Source organism: Drosophila elegans, unplaced genomic scaffold (assembly GCF_018152505.1).
Source record: "Drosophila elegans isolate 14027-0461.03 unplaced genomic scaffold, ASM1815250v1 contig_208, whole genome shotgun sequence".
Taxonomy (NCBI): Eukaryota; Metazoa; Arthropoda; class Insecta; order Diptera; family Drosophilidae; genus Drosophila; species Drosophila elegans.
The window spans coordinates 2,316,856-2,340,021 of NW_024545578.1; the positions used below are offsets into that span (position 1 = coordinate 2,316,856).

The 23,166-nt window shown below is 35.8% G+C and overlaps 3 protein-coding genes across 3 annotated transcripts; 2 read left to right on the forward strand and 1 right to left on the reverse strand.

The window, feature by feature from the left end:
- The first annotated feature begins 1,934 nt into the window (after nucleotides 1-1,934).
- LOC108145767 (glycerol-3-phosphate phosphatase) lies at nucleotides 1,935-3,408 on the forward strand. The gene is made up of 2 exons (XM_017271336.2): nucleotides 1,935-2,763; nucleotides 3,156-3,408. Exons 1-2 carry the CDS (start codon nucleotides 1,994-1,996, stop codon nucleotides 3,346-3,348), a joined length of 963 nt encoding a protein of 320 aa, XP_017126825.1. The 5' UTR covers nucleotides 1,935-1,993; the 3' UTR covers nucleotides 3,349-3,408.
- A 109-nt stretch (nucleotides 3,409-3,517) lies between these two features.
- Nucleotides 3,518-4,922, forward strand: LOC108145760 (pyridoxal phosphate phosphatase). Its single transcript, XM_017271327.2, has 2 exons — nucleotides 3,518-4,285; nucleotides 4,678-4,922. Exons 1-2 carry the CDS (start codon nucleotides 3,543-3,545, stop codon nucleotides 4,856-4,858), a joined length of 924 nt encoding a protein of 307 aa, XP_017126816.1. The 5' UTR covers nucleotides 3,518-3,542; the 3' UTR covers nucleotides 4,859-4,922.
- Nucleotides 4,923-10,784: 5,862 nt separating this feature from the next.
- On the reverse strand, nucleotides 10,785-21,878 carry LOC108146493 (FMRFamide receptor). Its single transcript, XM_017272525.2, has 2 exons — nucleotides 21,323-21,878; nucleotides 10,785-13,126 (listed from the first exon to the last, which is right to left on the reverse strand). The coding sequence occupies exon 2, from the start codon at nucleotides 12,883-12,885 to the stop codon at nucleotides 11,221-11,223; it is 1,665 nt and encodes a 554-aa protein (XP_017128014.1). The 5' UTR covers nucleotides 12,886-13,126; nucleotides 21,323-21,878; the 3' UTR covers nucleotides 10,785-11,220.
- Between the last annotated feature and the right edge of the window lie 1,288 nt (nucleotides 21,879-23,166).

The window sequence follows — 23,166 nt, forward strand, 5'->3', positions numbered from 1 at the left end:
CTCATCATGTAAACTCTTCCTTATTTGCCAGCGGAAATTTGAAAAATCACGTTTGTTGGCCGGGTGGAAAGCACAAAACTCGCTCGTTAGCTTGTGATTTACCCCTCAGGTAGTTTAGCCATAAATTCCGCCACAATTTGAGCTCGTTTGCCAATTTGCGTTGCTTTTTTTAAAGCCGGGATGGAGAAATGGAAATGGAAAGTGGGTCCTCCGCACTTAAGACCGGCGGCCATTCAACACCGAGCGTTCAAGGAGCTGTGCAGAAATCCGTTAAATGCTCACAGTCCCGCGGCCAAATTGTTGCCGTCCGGGAAAAGAGATTTAATGAATTTATGTCAAGGTGCGCCGGAATCCGGGATTCTGGCTCCGACTTCGCCTTTGCATTTGGCCGGACAAGTGTCGGATTTGGGCGCTCCTCGACAGGCGCTCCTCGAAGGCGACAACGTTATCAACATTAAAGCCGAATGCCATTTTAATTGGCGCAACGGGACAGCGCAGCTGTCAGCCGGGGCTGTGCACTGAAAAAAATTCAATATTTATATTTAATTAAAACTTCGTATCGGGAAAAGTGTCATTTTACAGCTCGGCTTTACGAGAGTTAAGATTTCCAAAAACTAGTTAAACATAACATTTAAAAAGCTTAAAAGCTTAAATTACAAGCTTAATTTAATAAAATATTTAATAAACAAACATATTTAAGAATGACTTTTACGTAATTCAACTCAAATATTATCTTAACATCATATTTATCATATACCTTTATTATTTCAATAGTAAGATTTAAAGAAATAACTATTTTTCTATACAATATTTGAATTTCTTTTTTATTGAATAATAAAACCTTTTTCTATATTTTTAGCAAAAATACTTCAATTTAAACTTCAGGCGTTTCAGTTCTGTATTTTGAAATTTCAGAAAGAAGACAATTTTAATTTGGATCTGTTTGAATAGTAATTTTATTATTGTGTCTGGATGAAAAGGCGGCAACTTGTCGCCACCAGTAGAAGTGGCTCCCCTGGGAGGGTGGACCGGAAAAGTGGGTGGCAGCCAGTGGGTGGTCATGCCCACTCGACCCCAAACAGCCCAAGGAACCTACCCCTGAATTCACCGCTTGACTTGGCCTTCGCTCATTGCGCACAATTAAAAGTTGTCCGCGACGTTTGCCACGCCACAAATCCAAAGAACTTGGTCCTTGAGCGATCTATCCGTGCCCTTACTTTCCAAAATAACAAATGTGCAAAGTTTAGTGAATTAAATGCGTCGCCGATGACATTTTCCCGGCACCGAGTTTTTCCAGTCAGCCGGTCAAAAAGTTTTATTTGATTCCGACAGTGGCGCATCCAAAACTAATCTAGTTGCGTTTTGGGTTACCTATTCTTATTCAACTAGTTAAAGCTTCTCGGGTTAATGCTATCATATCTTAAAAGCAAGTCTGAGTTACTGCTCCTTTCATACAATATAATAACAATTTTAAGCCACTTAAACTTATTGTTTCTTTATTGTACTTATTGAGAATTAAACGTTATATGTATTACTTCAGATATCAATATTAAAAGAAAATTAATTATTTTGCAACATTTTTTTTAAGATTAATATGCCTAACCTTATCCATATAGCTTGTAATTTTAATAATTTTTTTTATTTAAGTGAAAAATGATAAACCTCTTTTAATATAATATGAATAAAATTGTTTTTTTTATTAATAGGCTGTCAAAAATTACAGTCTGGTAATTTGTCATAAAAACTGCAAACGAATTCAATCTTAAATTTGCCAAATTCAATTTATTTTTTATCTCCAATTTTTACCTAATTAATAAAGTTGTATTATCTTTAGAAAAATTATTACACAATAATGAAATCATTTGTTGTAAGCAATGCACAAAGAATAACAGCATTTCATTAAATGTATTCTAGCTCAGATTGCCTTGTTTTCATAGTCAATTTATATTCAATAAAGACCAATTTCAATCAATAATCTCCACCAGAATTAAACATGAATTTGGCTCTAAATAGGAGTGTCCAGAAGGGCGGCTGTCAGGTTCTGGGCCTTAACAGGTACAGTATACAACAGTGGCTGAAGACCATTGATACCATCGTTTTCGATGGCGATGGTGTCCTGTGGAAGAACGATGAGGTCCTTGATAAAGCGCCAGAGACCTTCAATGCCCTTCGAGCAATGGGAAAAGATGCTTATATTTGCAGCAATAGCTCGGTCAAATCGGTGGCGGGAATTTGTAAGAAGGCCCAGGAAATGGGATTTTTGGTGGCTAAGAATGAGATCCTATCTTCGGGCCAGACCTTAGCGCGATTCATGAAGGAGAAAAAATTTAAGAAGAAAGTGTATGTGGTGGGAGGCCAGGGAATCATCGATGAACTCAAATTGGTGGGCATTGAATCCTTGCCCTTGGATCATCCTTCTTTACAAGGATTCTCAATGCCAGAGCATGTACACACCATCTTTTTGGATCCCAATGTGGGCGCTGTGGTGGTAGGAAATGATAAGGATTTCAATATGATCAAGTTGACCAAGGCCTGTTGCTATCTCAAGGATCCCGAGGTCATGTTTGTGGCCACAAATCGCGATTCGGCCTTTCCGGCATCTCCTGGCAGAATGATTCCCCGTGCCGGAGTCATGGTCTCAGCCATTCAGGCTGCCAGTCAAAGAATGCCTTTCACCTGCGGAAAACCCAATCCGTACATGTGCATCGATCTAATGCGTCAGGGGGCTATTCAACCGGAAAGGACTTTGATAATCGGAGATACGTGAGTTTGACACGGGAGAATATCATATTTTTAATTGACAGCTATGCTATGTTATGACAAAATACAAATTTGATTGTTATTAAAATATTATAGTGAATTTAATTTAATTCTCAGTTTAAAAATGTATTATACATTTAAATTTAACAAATATATAATGAATATTTTTAAAATTTTGTTTTCATTTACATTACTATGTTTACTATACTGTAAAAAGGTACAATTTATTTGAATTATATCATATGTTCTTTTAATGGCATCAATCTTTGAAATTTGTTAATAAAATATATTAATTTAAATAACATGCTAAGGTTGAAAATAAACAGAAAAATAAATATTGCGTTGTATATAATTTTAATTTTATATCAATATTTTATTTTATATTTTCTTGACAGAATGAATACGGATATTCTTTTCGGCTACAATTGTGGCTTTCAAACTTTGATGGTGGGCACTGGGGTCAGCAGCTATCTGGATGCCATCGAGGCCCAGGCATCTAAGGTTCCATTTCTATATCAGCAAGTTCCCGATCTATATGTGCCAAAACTGTCCAATCTGTTGCCCTTTCTGTCCTCTCGAAATAGATAAGTTGTATTTAAAAGTGCCATTGTTAATTGGATACTGAATAAAGTCTAATGTTTAAACTAACACACTTTGTTTCTTAAGAAGACCCATAACTTTTTTTGCCCCACAAAAAAATGTGAATCAAAATGTGAATCAAAGTTTCCCGTGTTTTTTACTCAACTTTCATAGTGGAAAACACAAGTTCCGATTGGTGAGCTATGTTCAAGCAAACCTGCTCCGACCTGACCAAGTTGCCGAAGCAACGGGTTCGCCAGTGGCTGTCGTCCTTTGAGTCCGTGATCTGCGATGCGGACGGAGTCCTTTGGCACTTTGCGAAGGAAATCGAGGGGGCGGTGGAGACGTATAATCACTTAAAATCTACCGGTCGAAATACCTTTATTGCGACGAACAATTCGGAGACTTCGCGAAAGGATGTGGTCAATAAGGCTAAGAGTTTTGGCATTCAGATCGAGGAGGAAAGTGTTCTGACTTCGTCATACTCATGTGCCAATTTCCTGGCTACCAAGAAGTTCCAGAAGAAAGCGTTCGTCATGGGCGAGAATGGGATTCATTATGAGCTGGAAAATCTGGGCATTTGTTCGGCCAAAGTTTCGGAGACTCTGGAGAGACCCATTCATGAGTTCGTGGCCGATCTGAAACTGGATCCAGATGTGGGGGCAGTGGTTGTGGGTCGCGATGAGGGCTTCAACATGGCCAAGGTGGTGCGTGCCGGCACTTATCTGCTAAATCCGAGCATACTATTCCTGGGCACTTGCCTGGATGCCGCCTATCCCATTGGCAATAATCGAGTGATTGTCGGCGCCGCAGCCACCTTGGCGGCGGTGAAAGCTTTCACTGGTCGAAAGCCACTGGTGCTGGGAAAACCCAATCCCTGGATGGCGGCTTCACTTTTGCACTCCGGTGTCATCAAGCCGGAGACCACCTTGATGGTGGGAGACACGTGAGTGATTCTTAAAAAAACATAAGTTTAGTTACACCATCACCCTTAAGCTAAAAATTACATATTTTTGTACTGTTTCTAGCATTACTTTAAACAGGTATAAAGTGTTATGTTTATGATTACAAATCTTAAATCTCCTGCTTGACATTAACGAAGAAGTACACTCCTTTCCTTCTTGTCAGTGATTAAAAATATATAATTATAATATTTTACCAATATAAATATAATATTATCTCCGACTAAAAATCTCAAGTCGTAACAAGCAGGTTTGGATTGAAAGCTAAGAACAACTTTTCAAAGAAAGTGTTTCATTAGTATCTCTTTCCCATCGAAGCCTGTTCTTTGTAATGTATATTTTTGGTATCCACCTAATTTTATACCCCCCTGATTAGACTTGAGACCGATATTCGGTTCTCGGCGAACTGCAAGTTTCAATCCCTGATGGTCGGCAGTGGTGTTAACAGCCTGAAGGATGTGCAGAAGATCGTCGAGGAGGGCGACCCTAAAAAGATGGACCTGGTGCCGGATACCTATCTGCCAAGTTTTGGCCACTTGATGGAGTTCCTCGGCTAGACCCCGCATACAAATTGTAAATTATCATTGGCCAACGGCTTCTTCATAAAATCAATACCACCAATGCGGCCTGCTTTCAATGTCAGCATCAAATCTGGGCCCTTTTGTGAGGGTTTTGGGTTTTGGTCCCTTGTCAAAAGTCGCACACTTGCAGTCCCAACAACACGAATACGGAAAAAATCCACGGTGGTGTTCGTCACTTCATCGCCATCGTCGTCGAGCATGACCGACAGATGCGGTCTGGGCTGCCACTCCTCATCCCCATGAATCTCTTCTTTTCAGAATGTGCACTAAAATAAAAGGCATACCAAAGGGTAAAAAATTTTAGGAAAAATTCCTATTATTATAATAATTATATAAACAGATAATTAATTTAATTGGTAACTTATGTGCTTTTTTAATTTATAATTTTTGTTGAGGTAGCATCAGAAAAAAGTTATGTCATTTATTGTTAACATATTCATGAATTGAATAACATTTTCATTATATAAACAGATTTAAAATTAGGCGTTGTGCAATAATAACAAAGTTTCTCATACGACAGGTAACGTCAGATAGAATACAATTTTTGTTCAAAGACAACCGTGCGTATGAGTGATACTCTTGAAATCCATTGGGCACAGCCCAATGTATGTTGTTTGCAAATTTTTTTGAGTGTACCTTATCCAAACTGGCAGTCGAAATGGCTGCCATGGACACGCCTCTGGTGTGTTTAAAACGGTTTTCGCCGTCAGACATTTCTGAAGCCGCATATAAAATATATACGGCCCACAAAATGTGTGGCATACTTAGCGGCGTCGCCAAGTGTGTTTTCACAATCTGTTGTCCTTTTCCTCCTTGGTCCTCAGTCCTTCGTCCTTTCTGCGAGGTCGCGATAGGTGTCAGTTCAGCATGTTTCCAAGTTATTGAATGTCACAATTTGTAAATATTGTCTATTTATATTCGTCCATTTGTGTGTTTCCAGCTGTTCTTTGTGATTCAATGGGAAAATAATGTGCGAGTCAAGTGGGCTTTGTATTTCCTATGGTGCTGGATTTCTTGGATTTCTTCGAATTTAATGCTGGGGATTAAGGATTGTTAAGGATTGCATGTTTTTCTTTCATTTATTTACAATTTTTCAGTGATTTTTATGAGACAGATTTTTAACATCCAGTTAGGGGTAAACTTAATATTTCGCTAAATAATTCGATTAAAACCTTTTTGCTGTAGCTACAACATTTCATATGCTGTTTGATATCTTATTTTTGAAAACTGAAAGTTTCTAGCTAAAAGTTTTTTCCAATTAAATGACTATTAACTATAACACCAATGCACATACGAAAGAGTATTTTTTATTTACAAACTTGAATAAATTTAATAGAAAAAAAGAAATTAAGCTTCTGCAAATTTGCTTGAAATATTATATATAACCCTAATGGTATTAAGCAACAGGAACCAAAAAATAATTATAATTTAAGTATTTTACTATTAAGAAAAAATAAACTTAAAAAAAAAAATAATAATAATTAGTTTTTCTTTTGAAATGGTTACATTACTCAATCATATACACTGTTGGTAAGTCTGTAATGTATATTCGATTGTTATTTTTTTGTTGTCGTTGCTTTTATTGTCATTTCGAAATGTTGGGCCTTGTTAATAGAGCAGTGTTTGTTTTCTGTTTGTGGCATCTGCCCATCCAATTGTCAACTATCCTGTGAAGGGAAGAGATAGCGTTGCCCTGTAATTGAGGGCCGTTCAAAGCTAATTATTCGAGTGTTTTTGCTCAACAGAGACATACAGATGCACTGCAAAAAATGTTCTGGAAAAAAAAGTATGTTGTAAAAGCATAGAAAATTTTAAACGTTTTTTTAAGTTTTTTTAAGTTTTTACAGCATGCTAAAAACAATAAATATTAAGGTTGCTTGGATAACTTGTTTAATTTTAAATAACAAAAATTTAATATTAATTAACAAAATTTTAATTTTTATAATTCCTAGGTTATTTTTGATTAACAATAAGTTTCCTAATAGTTTCGTTTTATTTTTTTGACATAGATGATTTCTCTATATATATATCACTTCGTCAGTAGACAACAATGATTTTCTTCAGATTTAAATGGAATTCCAGCATAAACATTGAATAATAAACATTCTAAACGCATATTTTTTTTCTCAGCTTACAAAGAGTGGGTGGGCTTGAAAAAAAAGTTCGAAATGAAGCGAAGTTTCCGTGGCTGGGTTCACTTGGCACTAACGTTCAGATCACGAGTGTGGATAGCTGTCAGAGGACGCCTCCGGCACCCCACGTCATTGTCATTCCGGCGGATGAAGTGGGGCCCGGGGAATTTAGTTGTGTATTAAATGGAGAACAAGTGCTCCTTGTTACGCGGCATCATCACAATGTCCCGATGTTTGGCATTGTTTGCCATTGTCTCCGGCAAAAAAGCTGTGCGAAGTTTTGGATTGCAACTTGGGTTGGAATTCCGGCGAATCACTATGGCCAACATGGCCACCATTAATTAAATTTTTGACGCTACACAGCTTCGAGGCTCCGATGGACAAAAGGCGTCTAATTAATTAGCAAACAGCGTGACAGGGTCAACACTTTGTCATCGATGATGCTTTGCCAAAAGTCGCAAAAAGCCAAAAACTGTTTGTCGTTTGTCAAAGACTCAATCCAAGGACCGTCTAAATGATAATCCTTGTAGCATCAAAAACGCATCAAACGAAACTGTCTTGGGCAGCGGCACAAATATTTACTTAGGGTCAGAGGGACCTTGGTGTTGACATTATCCGGGACTGATTTATTATCGCCCAGCGTGGTGACACTTCAGTGCCGGCGGGAACAATAGAGTTCGCCAGCTGCCTTTGTTTTATTTGGGCACCGACAAACATATTCAAATCGCTAAGCCCAAGGCATTAAAGTATTTCATGAGGTTTGTCAGGCTCCCCCAGATATGCATACCTTAAATTAAGTGCTTACCTTTGGGGTACTTACCAAGGAGGAAGTGAAATATGAGCTGAAGTGCTAACCACGGCTTGCGATTACTTATCAGTTAATATTGATTAATAACTCTGCAAGATATTGTAATTTATTGTTTTAAATTTCATTGACTAAGCCACGTTTAAAAACCAAATTACAGTAAAATTGATATTTAAGATGGCAATTCCGTAATAAAATATGTAAGTAGATAAAATTCAATTATTAATTAAGGTGCTAACTCAATCGTTCCTATAAAATTACAGTTTTTAAATTATATGGATTTAGTTATTTGTCTGATCTAGGTTTCTTTAATTTCCTTATTTAATTTGAAACTAATTATTAATTTCATATAACTTCAGTGTAATTATTTCGTTCTTAATTGGCAAAAAACAATACTATCAATCATGGTTAATATTTTCCAGCAAATAAATTGTTATTTTTCTCAATTAGTAAGTTCCTAAAACAGAGCAGCAAACCTTTCATGTGGGGTTATTAAAACCATACATTACTGGCACACAAACATGTTTGTGGATGACAGTTTCAGGAAACACGCAATAATATCCAGTTAAAATGGGCTGTGCTTTTGTTGGTTCCCCTTGTTCCAATTATTTGCTTTTATCTTAGATCGGTATATATCCCCATTATTAGCCTGGGGCTCACGTGCGGACCGTAATTCACTCTGGCAGGTTGCCTCTTTCCAGTTTCTACACTGACAAAAAAAATTATTGAGCTGATATTGAATTTAAAATGTTATGTTACATGTTTAAAAAATATACAAACTCATCATATCAAATTAAATGCCTTTTAAATTGTATTATTTTTTCGGTCGAAAATATCTCGTTTAAAAAATAAACATTCTAGTTTAAGTAATTTTTTTCGTTAAAAAAATAATAATTAAATTGTGATATTTATTATGTGACTTACAATATATTTATATGGTGCTTTTTTGCAGTGCAGATGACAGCTCGCCACCTGGGCAATTCGACCTTGCCATTGCCGCCCCCTTTGGTGCGTGTGTGTGTGTTTGCTTGTATCTTATTGTTATGGTTATTATTATTTAAATTCCTTTGTGGAGCTGTGGAACATTATTACCGGCTTCTCGGCTGTCTTGACTTAAGTCGACATCCTGCCAACGTGCTTAGCATAAGATACGCAAATGCGCAAGGACCTCCAGCTCCTTTACCCACTCTTGAATCTCGACGAGTTTAGATTTAGCTAGGACCGAGATTTCCCTTCATCGGCCTGCCACTGCGATGGCAATTATCCGACAGGACCCGGCCAAATTGAATTGCAAGTGGCCGCCTTAAGTGCTCGTTATCATTTTCCAAACTGCGTCTGGCTAGTAAACTTTGCCTATTACGGCGGCGGTGGTAATTGCGGTGCAAAATGTGAAAATCTGAAAATCAATGCAAATCAGGCCCGCAAAGTTTGCTAAATTATTCGCACACTAAAAGCATTTGGGATTTCTCATCATCATTTATTTGCACAATCGCTTGAAATTATTCATATTAGTTTTCGATTACGTATTTGCTATGACTTTACAATAGACTAGACTAGATCTAAATAAACTTAAGGTAAATTTTTATTAGGAAATGGGGATACTTAAGCAATTCTTTGAGTAGATTGATGGGCGATATTAAAGGTAATTATTTTGTGTACTTCAGTTTAAAAATTTTAAATTTTTGAAAAATAATGGTCTAAAAACAAAATGAGAATAGCAACCAAAATTATAAGCACTTAATTAATAAACAAGATAAAACAAGAGTTATTTGAAGTTGGACATTTTTCATTATACTAACTTTATCAGGATTTCTTAAATATGTTTTTTATTTTTTATTTTATCATCCATCAAACTCCTCTATAGAATATTTTAAGATCCCCTTTCCTGGATTTCAGTAATCTGAATTGAAAGCTAAATTTCATATCTTTGGTTTTCGTTTATGCTTTGCATACTTGCTAAATTATAAATATTTACAGAACTCTTAAATGTATTTACACAATAGCGTGGGTGGATTATATTTTTTTGTTTGAGGACCAAGGAGCAGTACAAATAATTCTTTTGTGAACACCTGAAAATGTCTTTTTCTTTTTGTTGTTTATTATTGTTTCACTTGCTGTTAAATTGAGCTACTTGAGTTTTTTGGGTTACTAAATAATGCTGGCGAAAATTTTGAGCTGACTGAACTTTGAGCGGCATTTTTAAAACTTTCTGACAAGTTGACAGATTGCCGTGGCCCTCTTGTTTTCGGACCCCAAGGAACCCAAGTTTCCGGGAAAGTGTGAGGAAAATCGAAAAGTTTAGGCAACCCAAATCAGCCAAAGAAAAGGAAAATCATTCATCAAGTTCGACCAAGAAATGCGTTGTAAAATGTATTTAATTAAAGACAGCCGAAGTATTCGCTAATAAATAAAACTTGGGTCAAAGGAAAGTGAAACGGCATTGGATTCGAAAAGTTTCAATGACTAATTTACTGCGAAATTGATACAAATTCAATCGTTTGAACAAGAGAAAATGAAAGGAAAAAGTCAGTAAAGAGCAATATTAAGTTTTCAGTCTAAGAAACTAGTTTTCTTCAACCTGATCTGATTAATGGCAAAACTAACCGACTTAATATCTATATCAACGATTAAAGTTTTGGAGGAGTAGTAGAGAGAAGTTGCGGAAGGAAACACTTAACGCTTATCACAAAGTAACGCAACGCTTAGAGCGCTTAGTTTATGCCTTCTGTACAGTAAATATATTGTATTTACAACTGCGGTCAAAATATTAGCACTGTCTTTGGGTATTAATTAACATTTTTGCGAACTATTATTTAAAATTGCCTTTTTGGTAGACTTAGAAAATATAAAGTAAAGGACGAAATTTTCTATAATCTTCTCTAAATATTTTGAAAAGTAAAAATTCTATTAAATTTTCTAAATTTATAAATTTAAATCTATTATAATTTTTGGGAAAGTAAATTTTCTTAATATAATAATAATATAATATAAAAAATCGAAAACAATTATATAATATACTAGCATTAGTGCTTAGATGTCCAAATAGAAATAAATAGCAAACGTTTTAGCCAAATAAAAGTATGTTTTTTTGAACAGTCGTGTGAAAATCATTTATTCTTTAAAATCTTTTTTAAAATCTTTCAGTAACAATTGGACAATTAGCCAATTTAAGAAATTTCAAAATGTTGTATAAGGAACATTATATAAAATTGTTTTCTTTTGTAAATAATCGCTTGCAAAATATATAATTTTTTAAATATTAAAAAAAAATGGGAGCCACATTTTTAGGTAAGCTATCCCTGCTAATATTTTGACCACAGCTGTCGTTTGCGCTATTCTTATTTACAAGACTAGTGGACTAAGCTAACCCCTTTCTCTTGCGCCTCCCTCCTCGACTTTCCTCAGAATCCGGAGGAGACATGTCCCAGTTTCTTGTTGTCCGGCAGCGTCCAGTCGTAGCCAATGGAGGTATTGTTATTGGTGGATGAATTCGTGGTGGACGCGGATCTCTGCATTTCGCGGGCTGGAAAGTAAACTACTGGACCCGGCGATGGAGCCCGATTCCGCTTGATCTTGACCAGACCTGGTGAGCCCGACACTTGGGTGAGTCGGACATTATTCAGCGAATTATTGACAACGCCACCAACGCAGGTGTTGGGTCCTCCTCCTCCGCCGCCTCCGGTGGCCACCAAATACGTGGTGGTGGTACTCCGCTGGGTGCCGTGCCTCGAAAAGCGGCCGGAGGATCGGTGGTTCAGCGTACCATCGCCGTTGTTCGATATGGAGCTCTCGTAGTGGATGAGATCCGGCTGGTCACGACTCAGGCGGCGCTTGAAAAAAATGAGTAAAAAAATGCGCTTGAACTTTTCGCCGAATATAATGTATATCAAGAAGTTCACACTGCTATTGATTGTGATCAATAGATTTGAGATTTTCGTAATCTTATGATCGATGGTGCTGTAGAAGGCCTCGGATATATTGAGAACCAGTGGCAGAAAGTTCAGCATGAAGAAAACTATCACCACACAGAGCAGCATGGTGGCCAAACCGATCTCCCTCCGCTCCGATCTCGATAATCGCTGTCGTTCCCTGTTCGCCCTCTTCACTTGTCTGTATATCAAACAATTTAGTATGGCCAAGGTGAGAAAGGGTATTATATAGTTCACTATGAGGTAACACCAGTGTATGTAGATATTTATATAGGCCTCCGATCTCCTCAATCTCGAGGGTCTCACGCAGTGGAGTATGACATCTGTGCCCGGTTCGGGATACGTTACTGTCAGCACCTCCCAAAATCGTGGCATATTGTAGGCCAACGAGAAGCACACACACACTATAAAGTAGATCTTGGCTCGGCCATAAGTACAGAGGGCCCTCGCCTTTAAGGGATGACAAACGGCCACATATCGTTCCAGGGTCACCGTGAATGTCATATATATACTGGCTGTCTGGGCTATCATGCCAATGGGAAATACAGCCGGGGATATAAAAGGATACACATAGTTGTAGTAGCCAAAAAGATGTCCGGTGTAAGGATATATAGAGGGTATGCCGAATAGCAGTATTGAGGTGATTATAAGTACAGTATCGCAGCGGGCCAGGCCAGTGAGCAGATAGTTAATACTCGATCTCATCTGGGGTCTGGAGAGGATTATCATGGATATTATGTTGCCCAGGATGCCGAGGATTCCGACGATATTTATGAGAACGCCGCACACCCAGAACTCAATGCGATTGTTTTCCAGCGAAGGATTGTAGACATCCTCGCAGATACGCGTCCAATTTGGGTCCGGATCCAGACCCAAGTCCTCGTAGTGCGGATATTGCAGATCTGTTTGCACCTCCGTATGGTTGAGCAGGATGTGCAAGCTGGGCTGGTTGGTGTGGTTCTGGGGAAATAGATCGTATCGTATTGTAGGTCCCTCCGAGGTGGCCACCACGCTGGCCAGGAACTCATCCTCGCTGATGGCTCCGCCATAGTCGTAGTCCGTGGGCGGCGGTGGCATTACTCCGGGCGAGGGGAGCTCCAGGCGGAGGAGCAACCGGGCAACCGCTGCTCCACTCATCGCTGCACCACTTCTACTGGTCCACGTCCACCAATTGCCCGATTCGTAAGCCTACACGAAGAAGAAGACTTTTGGGCGTAACATTTGGGTAGGCGAGGGGAAACTTTTGCTCGAACATCAATTCTGCGGCCGCAGGTCGGGTACTTATTGTGGGTCTCTCTTGCCACGGGTCAGGGTTCACGAGCACCTGGTGACGATGTCCTTTGTTCCCGCTTTCGACCGGCGTCGTCGACACTTTATGCTGCAAAATAGGAAATGAAAAATGGAAGGTCGTTTAGTAAAAGCTGGTAGGTTGAACACTGAAAAATATTTTTATACAATAATATTTGACTTACATTTATTTTATTTATTTATTTAAGATTTGCATTACTCTTTTACATTTTTAATACTTTTTTGTTATATTTTGATTTGTATATTAGAGTCTAATAAAATTATTGTTTGATTACTGATTTAGGATTACCGATCCTGCTTGTTTTATTATATTGTGATCAGTGTCTTATTCGACTTTAGTATCAATAAAATATATTTTTAATTTATTTGATTTGAATGAATATACATTACATTTTACAAAATTACATCTTTTATTAATTTAAGAAATGGAAAATTGTACCGTAATAAAAGACCTAAATGCAAGTGTCGTAGAGGTAATCATATTTCCTATTAAAGTTTAAATTACCTATATATTTTTTATTATAATAAAAATTCAAAATTATATATTATTTGTTATTGAATATTATTAAGCAATTATTTTTAGTGTTTTGAGAAAGGTTACTTAGGTTATATCGATTAACAACAAGAAGCTTTTCCCCTCTTTCACCGAAAACAAACTTATTTGCTTGGCAGTTTGAGTGGAAATAAGTAAGATATATGTATGTTTACAGGGGTCCCAAAAACATTTTCTTGTGCGCATTATAAATACCGTTGGTGTCAATTGTCGTGGTCCTGTTCTTCCTTTTTAAATGGAAGCCTAATTGATGCCTGCTTTTACAGGTACAATTTGTAACAATTAGTTCTTTAATTAGAACCAAGTTAGTGCGTTTCAGAATGATTTGACCATTTATTATGCCCTTGGCTACGTCAAAAGTGTAATTTTCTTAAAATTAACTATTAGAAGAAGGCAAGGGAATATGGGTCTTTAGATCTTCCTTTGGAATATATTTCTACGACGCAAAAGGAAAATTTCAGCAAAGGTTGGCCCGTATATAATTAAAAAGAAATTAAACAGGTATATATATTGTATCAAAAATTAAAAAAAAAATAATTTTATCTTTATTTTTGTATTATAACATTATAAGTATAATAAATACATCTAAGTATTAAAATAGCACTGTAATCAGCACATGGATACTACAAAAGGCACTACGTTTATTTAAATTTTATTATCTGCCTTTTTGATAATAAAAAAATTGTCTGCTCATCAATAAAATCAGTTTGTCAATCTTGATAGTCACCTGTATCTAGGTATATAAATAGCATTTACACTAAAATAAACCACAAACTGTAATCACCATTATAAAGACTAACAGCAACTAACAGAAAATTAGTCGAAAACAGTTTTGTGTGTGGCAAAAAGGATTGCTTCTAATTGCCATTGAAATTGGATTTTGCTAATAGAGTGGTGTTTCGATTTTGATTTATATTGGCCATTATCCTTTACTGAAGGTCCTGTGTTTGTCACACTCTAATGATTTAATTCACTTTATTTGTTCTCGGCCCTTATCGAATCGTGTGGCAACAAGTGTGAGCACTAAATCATTTAAGGGTTTTCCGCTCGTTGCCACGTGTAAATATCACGAATACTCACACCTCCGCGCCCCCTTTGAATGTCACATTTTTGACACATCAATCAGGCTCAAGTGGCCAAAACCAAAAACGGACCACACACACCCACACCTCGAACCATTTGGCAAACAAACAAAGACACAGATACAAAAATAATGGGGCCAAAATACGAGCACCGACTGATAGCTCATCAAGTGGCCAAGCAAATATTGTATGTAAAACCAGATTGGTACTGGAAGAAATATATAGAAATAGCATTTAAACAAATTAAATTAACCGAAAAACGGAGAGTTTAAAAGAGAAATATAATTTTCGAGCAGCATAATTTTAGTTTGGATATTAAATACATGGTAATACAATTAATACAACAATACAACTCTAATTAAGGCAATGGTTATTTAAAAAAATATATGGTTTTGATGTTTGGGATATAAAATGCAATATAATACAATTAATAATACAATTCCAATTAAAACAAAGGCTATTTTAAAAACAAATATATAGTTTGTATTTATTGGGATATAAAAATATATAAAATTGAATAATAATTAAAACTAAGGTGTATTTTAAAAAAAATATATATTTTGTTAATGCTTAATAAAAATTCAACAAATTTTATAGCATGACTTAATTAAAAAAAAATTCTATTCAATCTTTGTATTGAAACAATTTGATTGCATTTCAATAGAACCCTAGTTTTAAAAAATTTAATTAATAAGTAAAAATACTTTTTATAGTTAATTCCCTATAATCCCTGTTTTCCTCAGTGAGCATAAATATAACTTCTGTGTGACTTGTTTCCTTGATTGCACAATGAAATCAATATATATTCCCATGCCGAATGCGATTGTGAATCAATGCTGACGTAATTTATGGCCAGGTTAGGGAAACAAAGAGGTCGGCAAATGCTCTTGATGATAATAATTATACATGTAATTGTGGCAATGGCTGTTTGTGATGTTTGTGGCTTTGCTCAGTTGACCACAAAGTGCAGAAAACCAGAATAAATGGAGGGTTAAGGGACACATGTCCAGGTCGCACGTTGCGTATGCGTGATATTTGTCGAATTTGCATTTGTTATCTGTGCGTGCAGCAGCAGTGGCAGTAGCAGCAGCAGCATTTTGATTAACAAGAAGTGTCCGCTGCAGTTGTTTGCATGTTAAGTGGTCAGCGATTTGCGGTCATTGGACTGCAGGTGTTCCATTCTACGCCCTACCACCCACAAAAGTTCAATTGTTTCGACCCTGAGGTCCTAATGCGATTATCTCAATTAGAGGCGAGAATTGAAGTGGCTTTTCGTAGCAACTGGACTGGCAATTATAAGCGCAATTATCTTTAATGCTTGTGACCCTTTTTGCCACTCTTGACGGCCTGCACGTGTCCGGTTTTAGTTGCTCTGCCTTCGTGTGACTCACACATTTACTTTTTACGGCCCTGACATTGGTAAATCGCCCACACGACCAGTCCCGAAATTGCTTTTTTCCAGCTCCGGCCAACAGAAAAAAAAAACAGAAAAAAAACCACTCGATCCTACCCAGCAATTTTTCCTCACAGCTGGCTTTATTGCGGCAGTTCTGGTATTTGGAATTCCCCACCACTTCCTTTTTTGTCACCCGGAACCAAAACAAACTGGAAAAAAAGAGGCTTTTTGGTTTCACTGCCTTTTGGTCTTTGTTACTTTGGCAGGCTTTTGTTGTTTCACATGTTCTGCGGAAAAACAACAGACATCAAAGTCTGTTTCGAGGATGATGAGTGCTTTCTAATGTCCTTTCCATATTTTTGGACTGCCTTATTAGGCGGAAAAACATAAACTAAAACTGTTTGCAATATGTTTTTAGCAGGGGGCATTTTAAATTACATTTGATTTAATTTAGTGAATAATTTATTAAAATTGTAGATAATCTTTAAAGAGCATTTTTGGTAAATCAAAAGTGTTAGACATTGATATATTTATACTTTTTTGAATATGTTTTTCGCAGGAGGCATTTTCTGTATTTGTGAGAAATTATTTTATTAGTTAAATATTTAGTCAGCCCTTCTAGGCAGACAAAAATAGGTTAATACTGTTTAAAAAGTGTTATTGGCGTAGGGCATTTACAATTAACATTTAATTTTGTTTAGATAATAATTTATTAAAATACTAGCTATATATGCTAAATTACACTGGAATTGACAATTAGACGATAATTATACACAATTCGTTCAAAAAGTATCGACCTTAGGCAAAAATCAAAATGCCTTAAAATGCTTAAATCATTGAAAAAGACTAGAATATCAAAAATATCCAAAGTTTTAACAAAAGACATTTTTGTCAGAAAATTAAATTAATTAAATTAAAACACAAATCAAAAGAAGTTAAAATGCCAAACCACTAAGTAAAACCAACAGCAATTGCCAAAACCATTAGCAATCTTCAGTTTGGGGAAACCGCTTTTTACAGCTTTCTGAATGGCTGAATGAACCATAAATACGGCTCGGATTACGAGGCTTAACCACTAAAAGCTGACTGAAATCTACATGCAAGCCATCCAAAAAAAACTTTAAGCTTTTAAACCCTTCAGAAAAATACGGAGGGCATGAGTTGTGTGAACTTTGACTGAGCCATACAGTTTGGTTCAGTTTTCCGATTTTTTTCCTAACATAACATACTTTATGAATATAGTGCTGCTGGGAATGCACCCTGTGGTGTTAATTGCACTTTCAAGTGCGCCAGCAATTAAATCAAATGTGTATAATTAAATGGAATGTTGTTTACAGACGAGAGTGTTATGGCCAAATCAATGGCAGGATAATTAGAAAAGACACGTCGCATCCTTTCACTTTTCATGTCGGACGACAGATAGTTTCAATTAATGTTTCATTCTGTGAACGGCATTAAGCTTAATTATTCAGAGAGCAATTTGCATGTGGAATGCTTCTTCGCCATCAATTCTCCTTTTTGTTTCCCCATTTTCTCTAGTTTTCCTTTGTTGGATTTTCATGAGTGCAGTTGGTTTTCGTTTTCGTGTGGAAAATCCATGTTTAGTTTGGGCTCCGGATTGTCTGGATTGTGTCATTTTCATTTGGCTGGGACTCTTGGCATCTGCCGTCCTGATTTGTTTTCCTTATTTAAGTTGTAATATAGCGAGAGTTTCTAAGTTGATTGAAGAGGAAGTGGAAGTGTTATCGATTCCTTGGCAGGTGGTGGCCATTAATTTAGGGCATAATAAATTAGAAGCCTAAATATCTTGGGCATGCATTTAATTGATCGATTTATTTTTATTTCGGAAATAGAATAATTTATCTCTAATTCATTTTATTTCTTGAAACGGTAACAAAAATGTGGTTGGCTTTCACATTAATAGAAATTCATTAAATAAAGTCTTATTTGAATTAATTTGTTTAATTTCTTGGTTTAATTTATTTAACAGTAAAATCAAAAAATGCACAAAAATGTATGTGATTAAATCACAATTAAATTGCAAATAAAAAAACAAAAATTTAAAATTTAAATCAGATTTATTAGAATTTAAAAAACCATAAAAGTCAGAAGTAAAAACTAAAATGTTTTTATGCATCGTTAATTAAAAGTAAAAACTATTAATAAGCTCACACAAAACATAAATTTTTACTAGACCCCTATAAAACGACACCTCTGCTATGGCTCAATTTCACTCTACGCCTGGCATTTTTACTAAAGTGATTTAATTAAGCAGCCTAAGTATATTAACTTATGTTTGCCTTCCACTTTTTCATTGTGATTCCATGTGCCCGCGGAATTTGCTTTACTTATAGACATATAGCTTTGGATTTAGTGTTTTCAGATGGCAAAATTTATAGAATATAGAAAGTGCTCAGCCGCATGTTGGGCATATAAAGCCAAATAAAAAATAAAACATATAAAAGTCAAAGAATCTGGTTGGCGGCACAAAATGAAAACACAAAATTATAATTATTATATTTCGCAGAGAAAGAAAGAGAGAAAAGCGAGCTCTTTGCGATTTATTTTTAGTTGACAGTTTCAAGGCTTTTGCTCTCGACGATCTGGCAGACCAAAGAACAGCAGAAAAACGCTGGGAAATAAAGAAATGCGACTTGGCCCAAACCAGCTTGGTTTTTGTGTTTGGTTGCTGCCCCGTCATTTGCATACCTGCAATTTCGGCTTTAATGAGCAAAGGTCCTGGGAGTTCCAAAAAGGAACTCGGCATTCAGCTCCCCTAATTGTCGAATTTCGCACAATTTGATTGCTCAATGGCCAGGTGCTGAATGCTCTCTGAAGAGCAAATGATTTATGCCCCAACGCGTTCGTCTTTGTTACTCTTTTTACACAGAAAAAAAGTTGTATTGAAATTTTGTTATTTATGTAAAGAAATGGCTTGTATATGCTAAATAATCCGTTATTCTTTTATCGTATTAAGGCAAATGATTTTTAAATGAATAACTTATTAAATAAAAACCATATTTAAAAGTCAACTTTCTTTACTAACAGTTCCCATTATAGTATTATAAAAATACCCTAATACCTTATTTCACTTCCGAATTATTTAAATGTTTTTTTGTATCATGAGAGTTCTAAATGCCGTTAATATTTTTTTGAGTATATTTTTAATATTTGTTTAGTATAAAAACACATTTTTTTTCTATGTAACCTCCTATTTTTCTATTTAATGACCCACGCGGTTGTATCCTTGAATTGCTGCGTTTAGGGTAAATAATCGCTGCATTGTTGGTTGCAAAGAACCACGCGTCGTATACTTAATCATTGTGACATTAAGTAGCAGCGAAGGGGGAAAAAGGGCTCAAGATCTGTTTGCTGGCAGCATTTAACCCAAGGCCAAAAAAAATCCATTGCGGCTGCTATCCATTTTTCCGCTGAGTCTGAGTTTTCCTCTCTGTGTTCTTTTTTCAGCTTGTGTGTAAATAAATTTGCAGCATTTAGTTAATTAACATGCAGTTGGTGATAAAAAATGCATGTGAATAAATTTGAATGGCGGAACCTGGGAAATATGTTTACATATAAAGTCTATTTGCTGGACAAAAAGATGTGGCATGGAAATGTACTTTTACAAGTAGCCAAGTATTTATTTAAGACCGAGGAATTCTGCCGAAAACTTTTTCATTTGCATTATTGGTGTACTTCGTTCTTCTTACTTTAATCTGTCTATCATCTTATTAGGTTTCTGCTTTTAATTAAATTATAAATCCTTAGAACTTTATACCTGCTTAAAAGCTCCTGCAAACAAAGTTTGGCAAGAAAAGCCAAAGTAGCATTAAATCAGTTTCGTAGGACAATTTAAGACACAAGTACGTTAAATTAATTTCTAATAGTTCACCTTTTATCACAGAAAATACTCAGAAACAAATGTCCTTGGAATAAAAAATGTCTTGGCTTTCGACGAAACTTTAAATTATCTTGCTGCAATTTTACTCTTTTGTCTTTCATGTTGTAATGAAAGGAAATTAAAAAATTCTTTAAGAGATTGCCTCTCGAAAAGTAAAAATACAATTTAAAGTGGAATGGAAATCTTGAATTTAAATATATGCATGTATTTTTATACCGTTTAAGTAATGGTTTGTTTTTAAATTTTCAGAGTATAATAATTTAAGAGCACATCAAACAATGGTTTAAAATTACTCACTTACTCGTATTAATAATTTAGCTTATCATGTTGATTTTCATATTTCTTTACATTAAATAATTTTTTATTGACTTTAAAGAAATCCCTTTCAACTAATTTGAATAAGAAATTAAAATAAGAATAAATATGTTTTCTCCTAAATTACATGTGGAAAAGCTTTTTGTTTTAAACTGCAAAAATATTGCTCTCACAAGGAAGTTTACACATTGTTATCAAATTGTTAAGAATAAATACACATATACATCTGACTTGTCCATCAAACAATGGCTTAGAATTATTCACTTACTCTTGCTTTTGCTTTATTCTACCATGTTGTTTTTCATATTTCTTTACATCAAACACAATTGCCTTCGCTTAGCGAAAGGTCTCGTACATTTTATAAATTTGTATATGAAATTCCAATGAAACTATGTTTTCTTCTAAATTAAAAGTGGAAGAAAAGTTTAAATAGAAAGCATATTGTCTACAATTTATTGTCTGCAAGGGAAATCGCTTGGCGAAAGTATAGCTCACATCAGAAAGTTTCCTCATTGTTAACAAATTGTAAAGAATTCGATGAGTGGCTGTGTAATATTTTGCACTGTTTGTTACACGATTACAATAAGGTACTCTTTACATGATGTTTTTCTTTTGAATTCGCATTTTATAATAAAAGCCAGAAACTGAGGAAGGCGCTTCTGAATGCAAACTCTTATGGAAATCGAGTATGTGAGACCGATTGCATCTCATGGATGACCCGTCAACGGCAGAAAGTCCTTCTGTTTTTCGCCACTCCCCAGACAATAATAAAAAATGTCTTTGTGGAATATTTTCATTCGACCGTACGCATGAGAGGTTCGCAGTGCAATAAATTAATCTTTTTAATATTCAACATGCCGCGGCTTATCGACATGGAAATCCTGGGGATTTTCCACACCCAAGGATGCTAATAAAAAAAGCCACTTGACATTTAGCTTTTTTAAGGAAAACGCATGTTTTATGACACACGCTTTTCGCTTTTGTTATTTTAATAAGCTTATTAAGACTTATTTGCTTACCTTGGGAATTTAATTTACAACTTGTGTGTGCCTGTGTGTGCAAGATATTCGCATATTCCCATTTGCATATCTTTGCGGCGACAATGTCAACAATCAATGCCAAGGGTTTTTCGGCGAGTTGGAATTAATTAAATTGGAATGAAATGATCTACAATTCGATTTTTGGGGGAGTTCTTTGGCTTAATCGATTAATTAACTAATTTGTTTTCACATTTCGCCTCAGAAGAAATTCTTCGGCAAGCTTTTTATCGATGCTGCTCACTCACACACGCCAGAATATATTTAATATATTTATTTATAAATTAGTGCGCTGCTGGCAGGCAGGCTTTCACTTGATTATATACTAAATGGTGATTATTAAAACACTTTCTCCGTTTCGCTTTGAATAAACAAAACTTGGTTTTTATTTATTTAGTGGCAAGTGCCATGTGAATATCGGTGCACTCTCACTCTCACTTTCAGTCACTCGCTCTCCCGTGCGTATGAGTGATATTTTTAAATATTTCGAAATCGAAATCGTAATCCGAACGCTTTTCCTGGCGCGAACACGTTGAAAGCTGTCTGCCAACTGTGCCACCGAATTTTCCGCTTAGTTTTTCCGGCCTGGCGACGGGCAACAATGTTGCATGTTGCCGCACCGCAGCAACACTGCTGCCGTGTAGCAATGGGCATGCGCCGCGGAAATGTTGCCAGTTTTCCTGGGGAATATTTCATTCATAAAACAAACTGGCGCCGACATTACTGCAATACAAGTTGCATGTTGCCGCAACACCGCAATAACCATTGCAGCTGCAGCCAGTGAAAGTGTCTGTCTGTCTGTCTGTCCGTCTGTCGGTCTATTTATAAGGCAGCCAAATGTCGTAAGGCGAACAATCAAGTTTTATACCCTCTATAATGACCACAACGACCCAGTTTGTGTATTTGTGCAATTGAGGAACGCCTAGACAACAACACCCGTATATAATTCGTTTACCCTCCGGAAATGCACTACGAAACGCAGATGGAAGTGTATAAATGAAATTTACTCGCTCCGTGGGTGGAAATCGCTAGAGGAAATTAATTTAATGTTTATTGTTCGGGAAGCCGAAGAGCGAGCATTGTTTTCAACGGAAGTGCGCGAAGGATAAGCCAAGTGCTTTTGGAAAGTGCCATGTCCAAATATAGCCAGTGGTTGCCAAAGTTTTTTTAGCTTTCACAAGTCATTGCCGAATTCTAATTGCATTTATAGGGCTTTGTTCCACTTTAATAAGTTTCATTAACAATCAATTAGATATAAATTCATTGAATTACATTTAAAAGTAACTCGCTATAAACAGTTATTATATTCAACATAAATTAAAAATGTTAGGACCTTTGTAAGTGATTTATGTATTTAATTAAAATAATAAAATAATTTGTCTTACATAAACATATAATATGAATGCTATTTACTTACCATTATCCTCCCACACTTATTGTATTTATATTCTATGGCTTGAAGCATTTGGCATTTTAGATAATATTAAATAGAATTTCAGTTATTTCATCCTCCTTTTTTAATAATTAAAGAAAATTAAACAAAATTTTAAATAATATTTAATCTGTTCTTTTTACTTATATATTTCTTTTGCCAATATTTTCTTTTATTCAAAGACTTTTTGTTGTGAAATCTTTAGCCAGAAATTTAATAAATTATCGCCCCACACTCACTGTATTTATTTTCTAGGGTTGAAGCTGTTAAAGTCTTCACTCTTTTATGAAAAATACTAAATTGAATTTCTGATATTTTCTCCTCGTAAATATTTCTTACTGCATTTCTTGTACATTAATTTTTTGGCTTTTCGTTGAAGCCCTCAAACTTGATC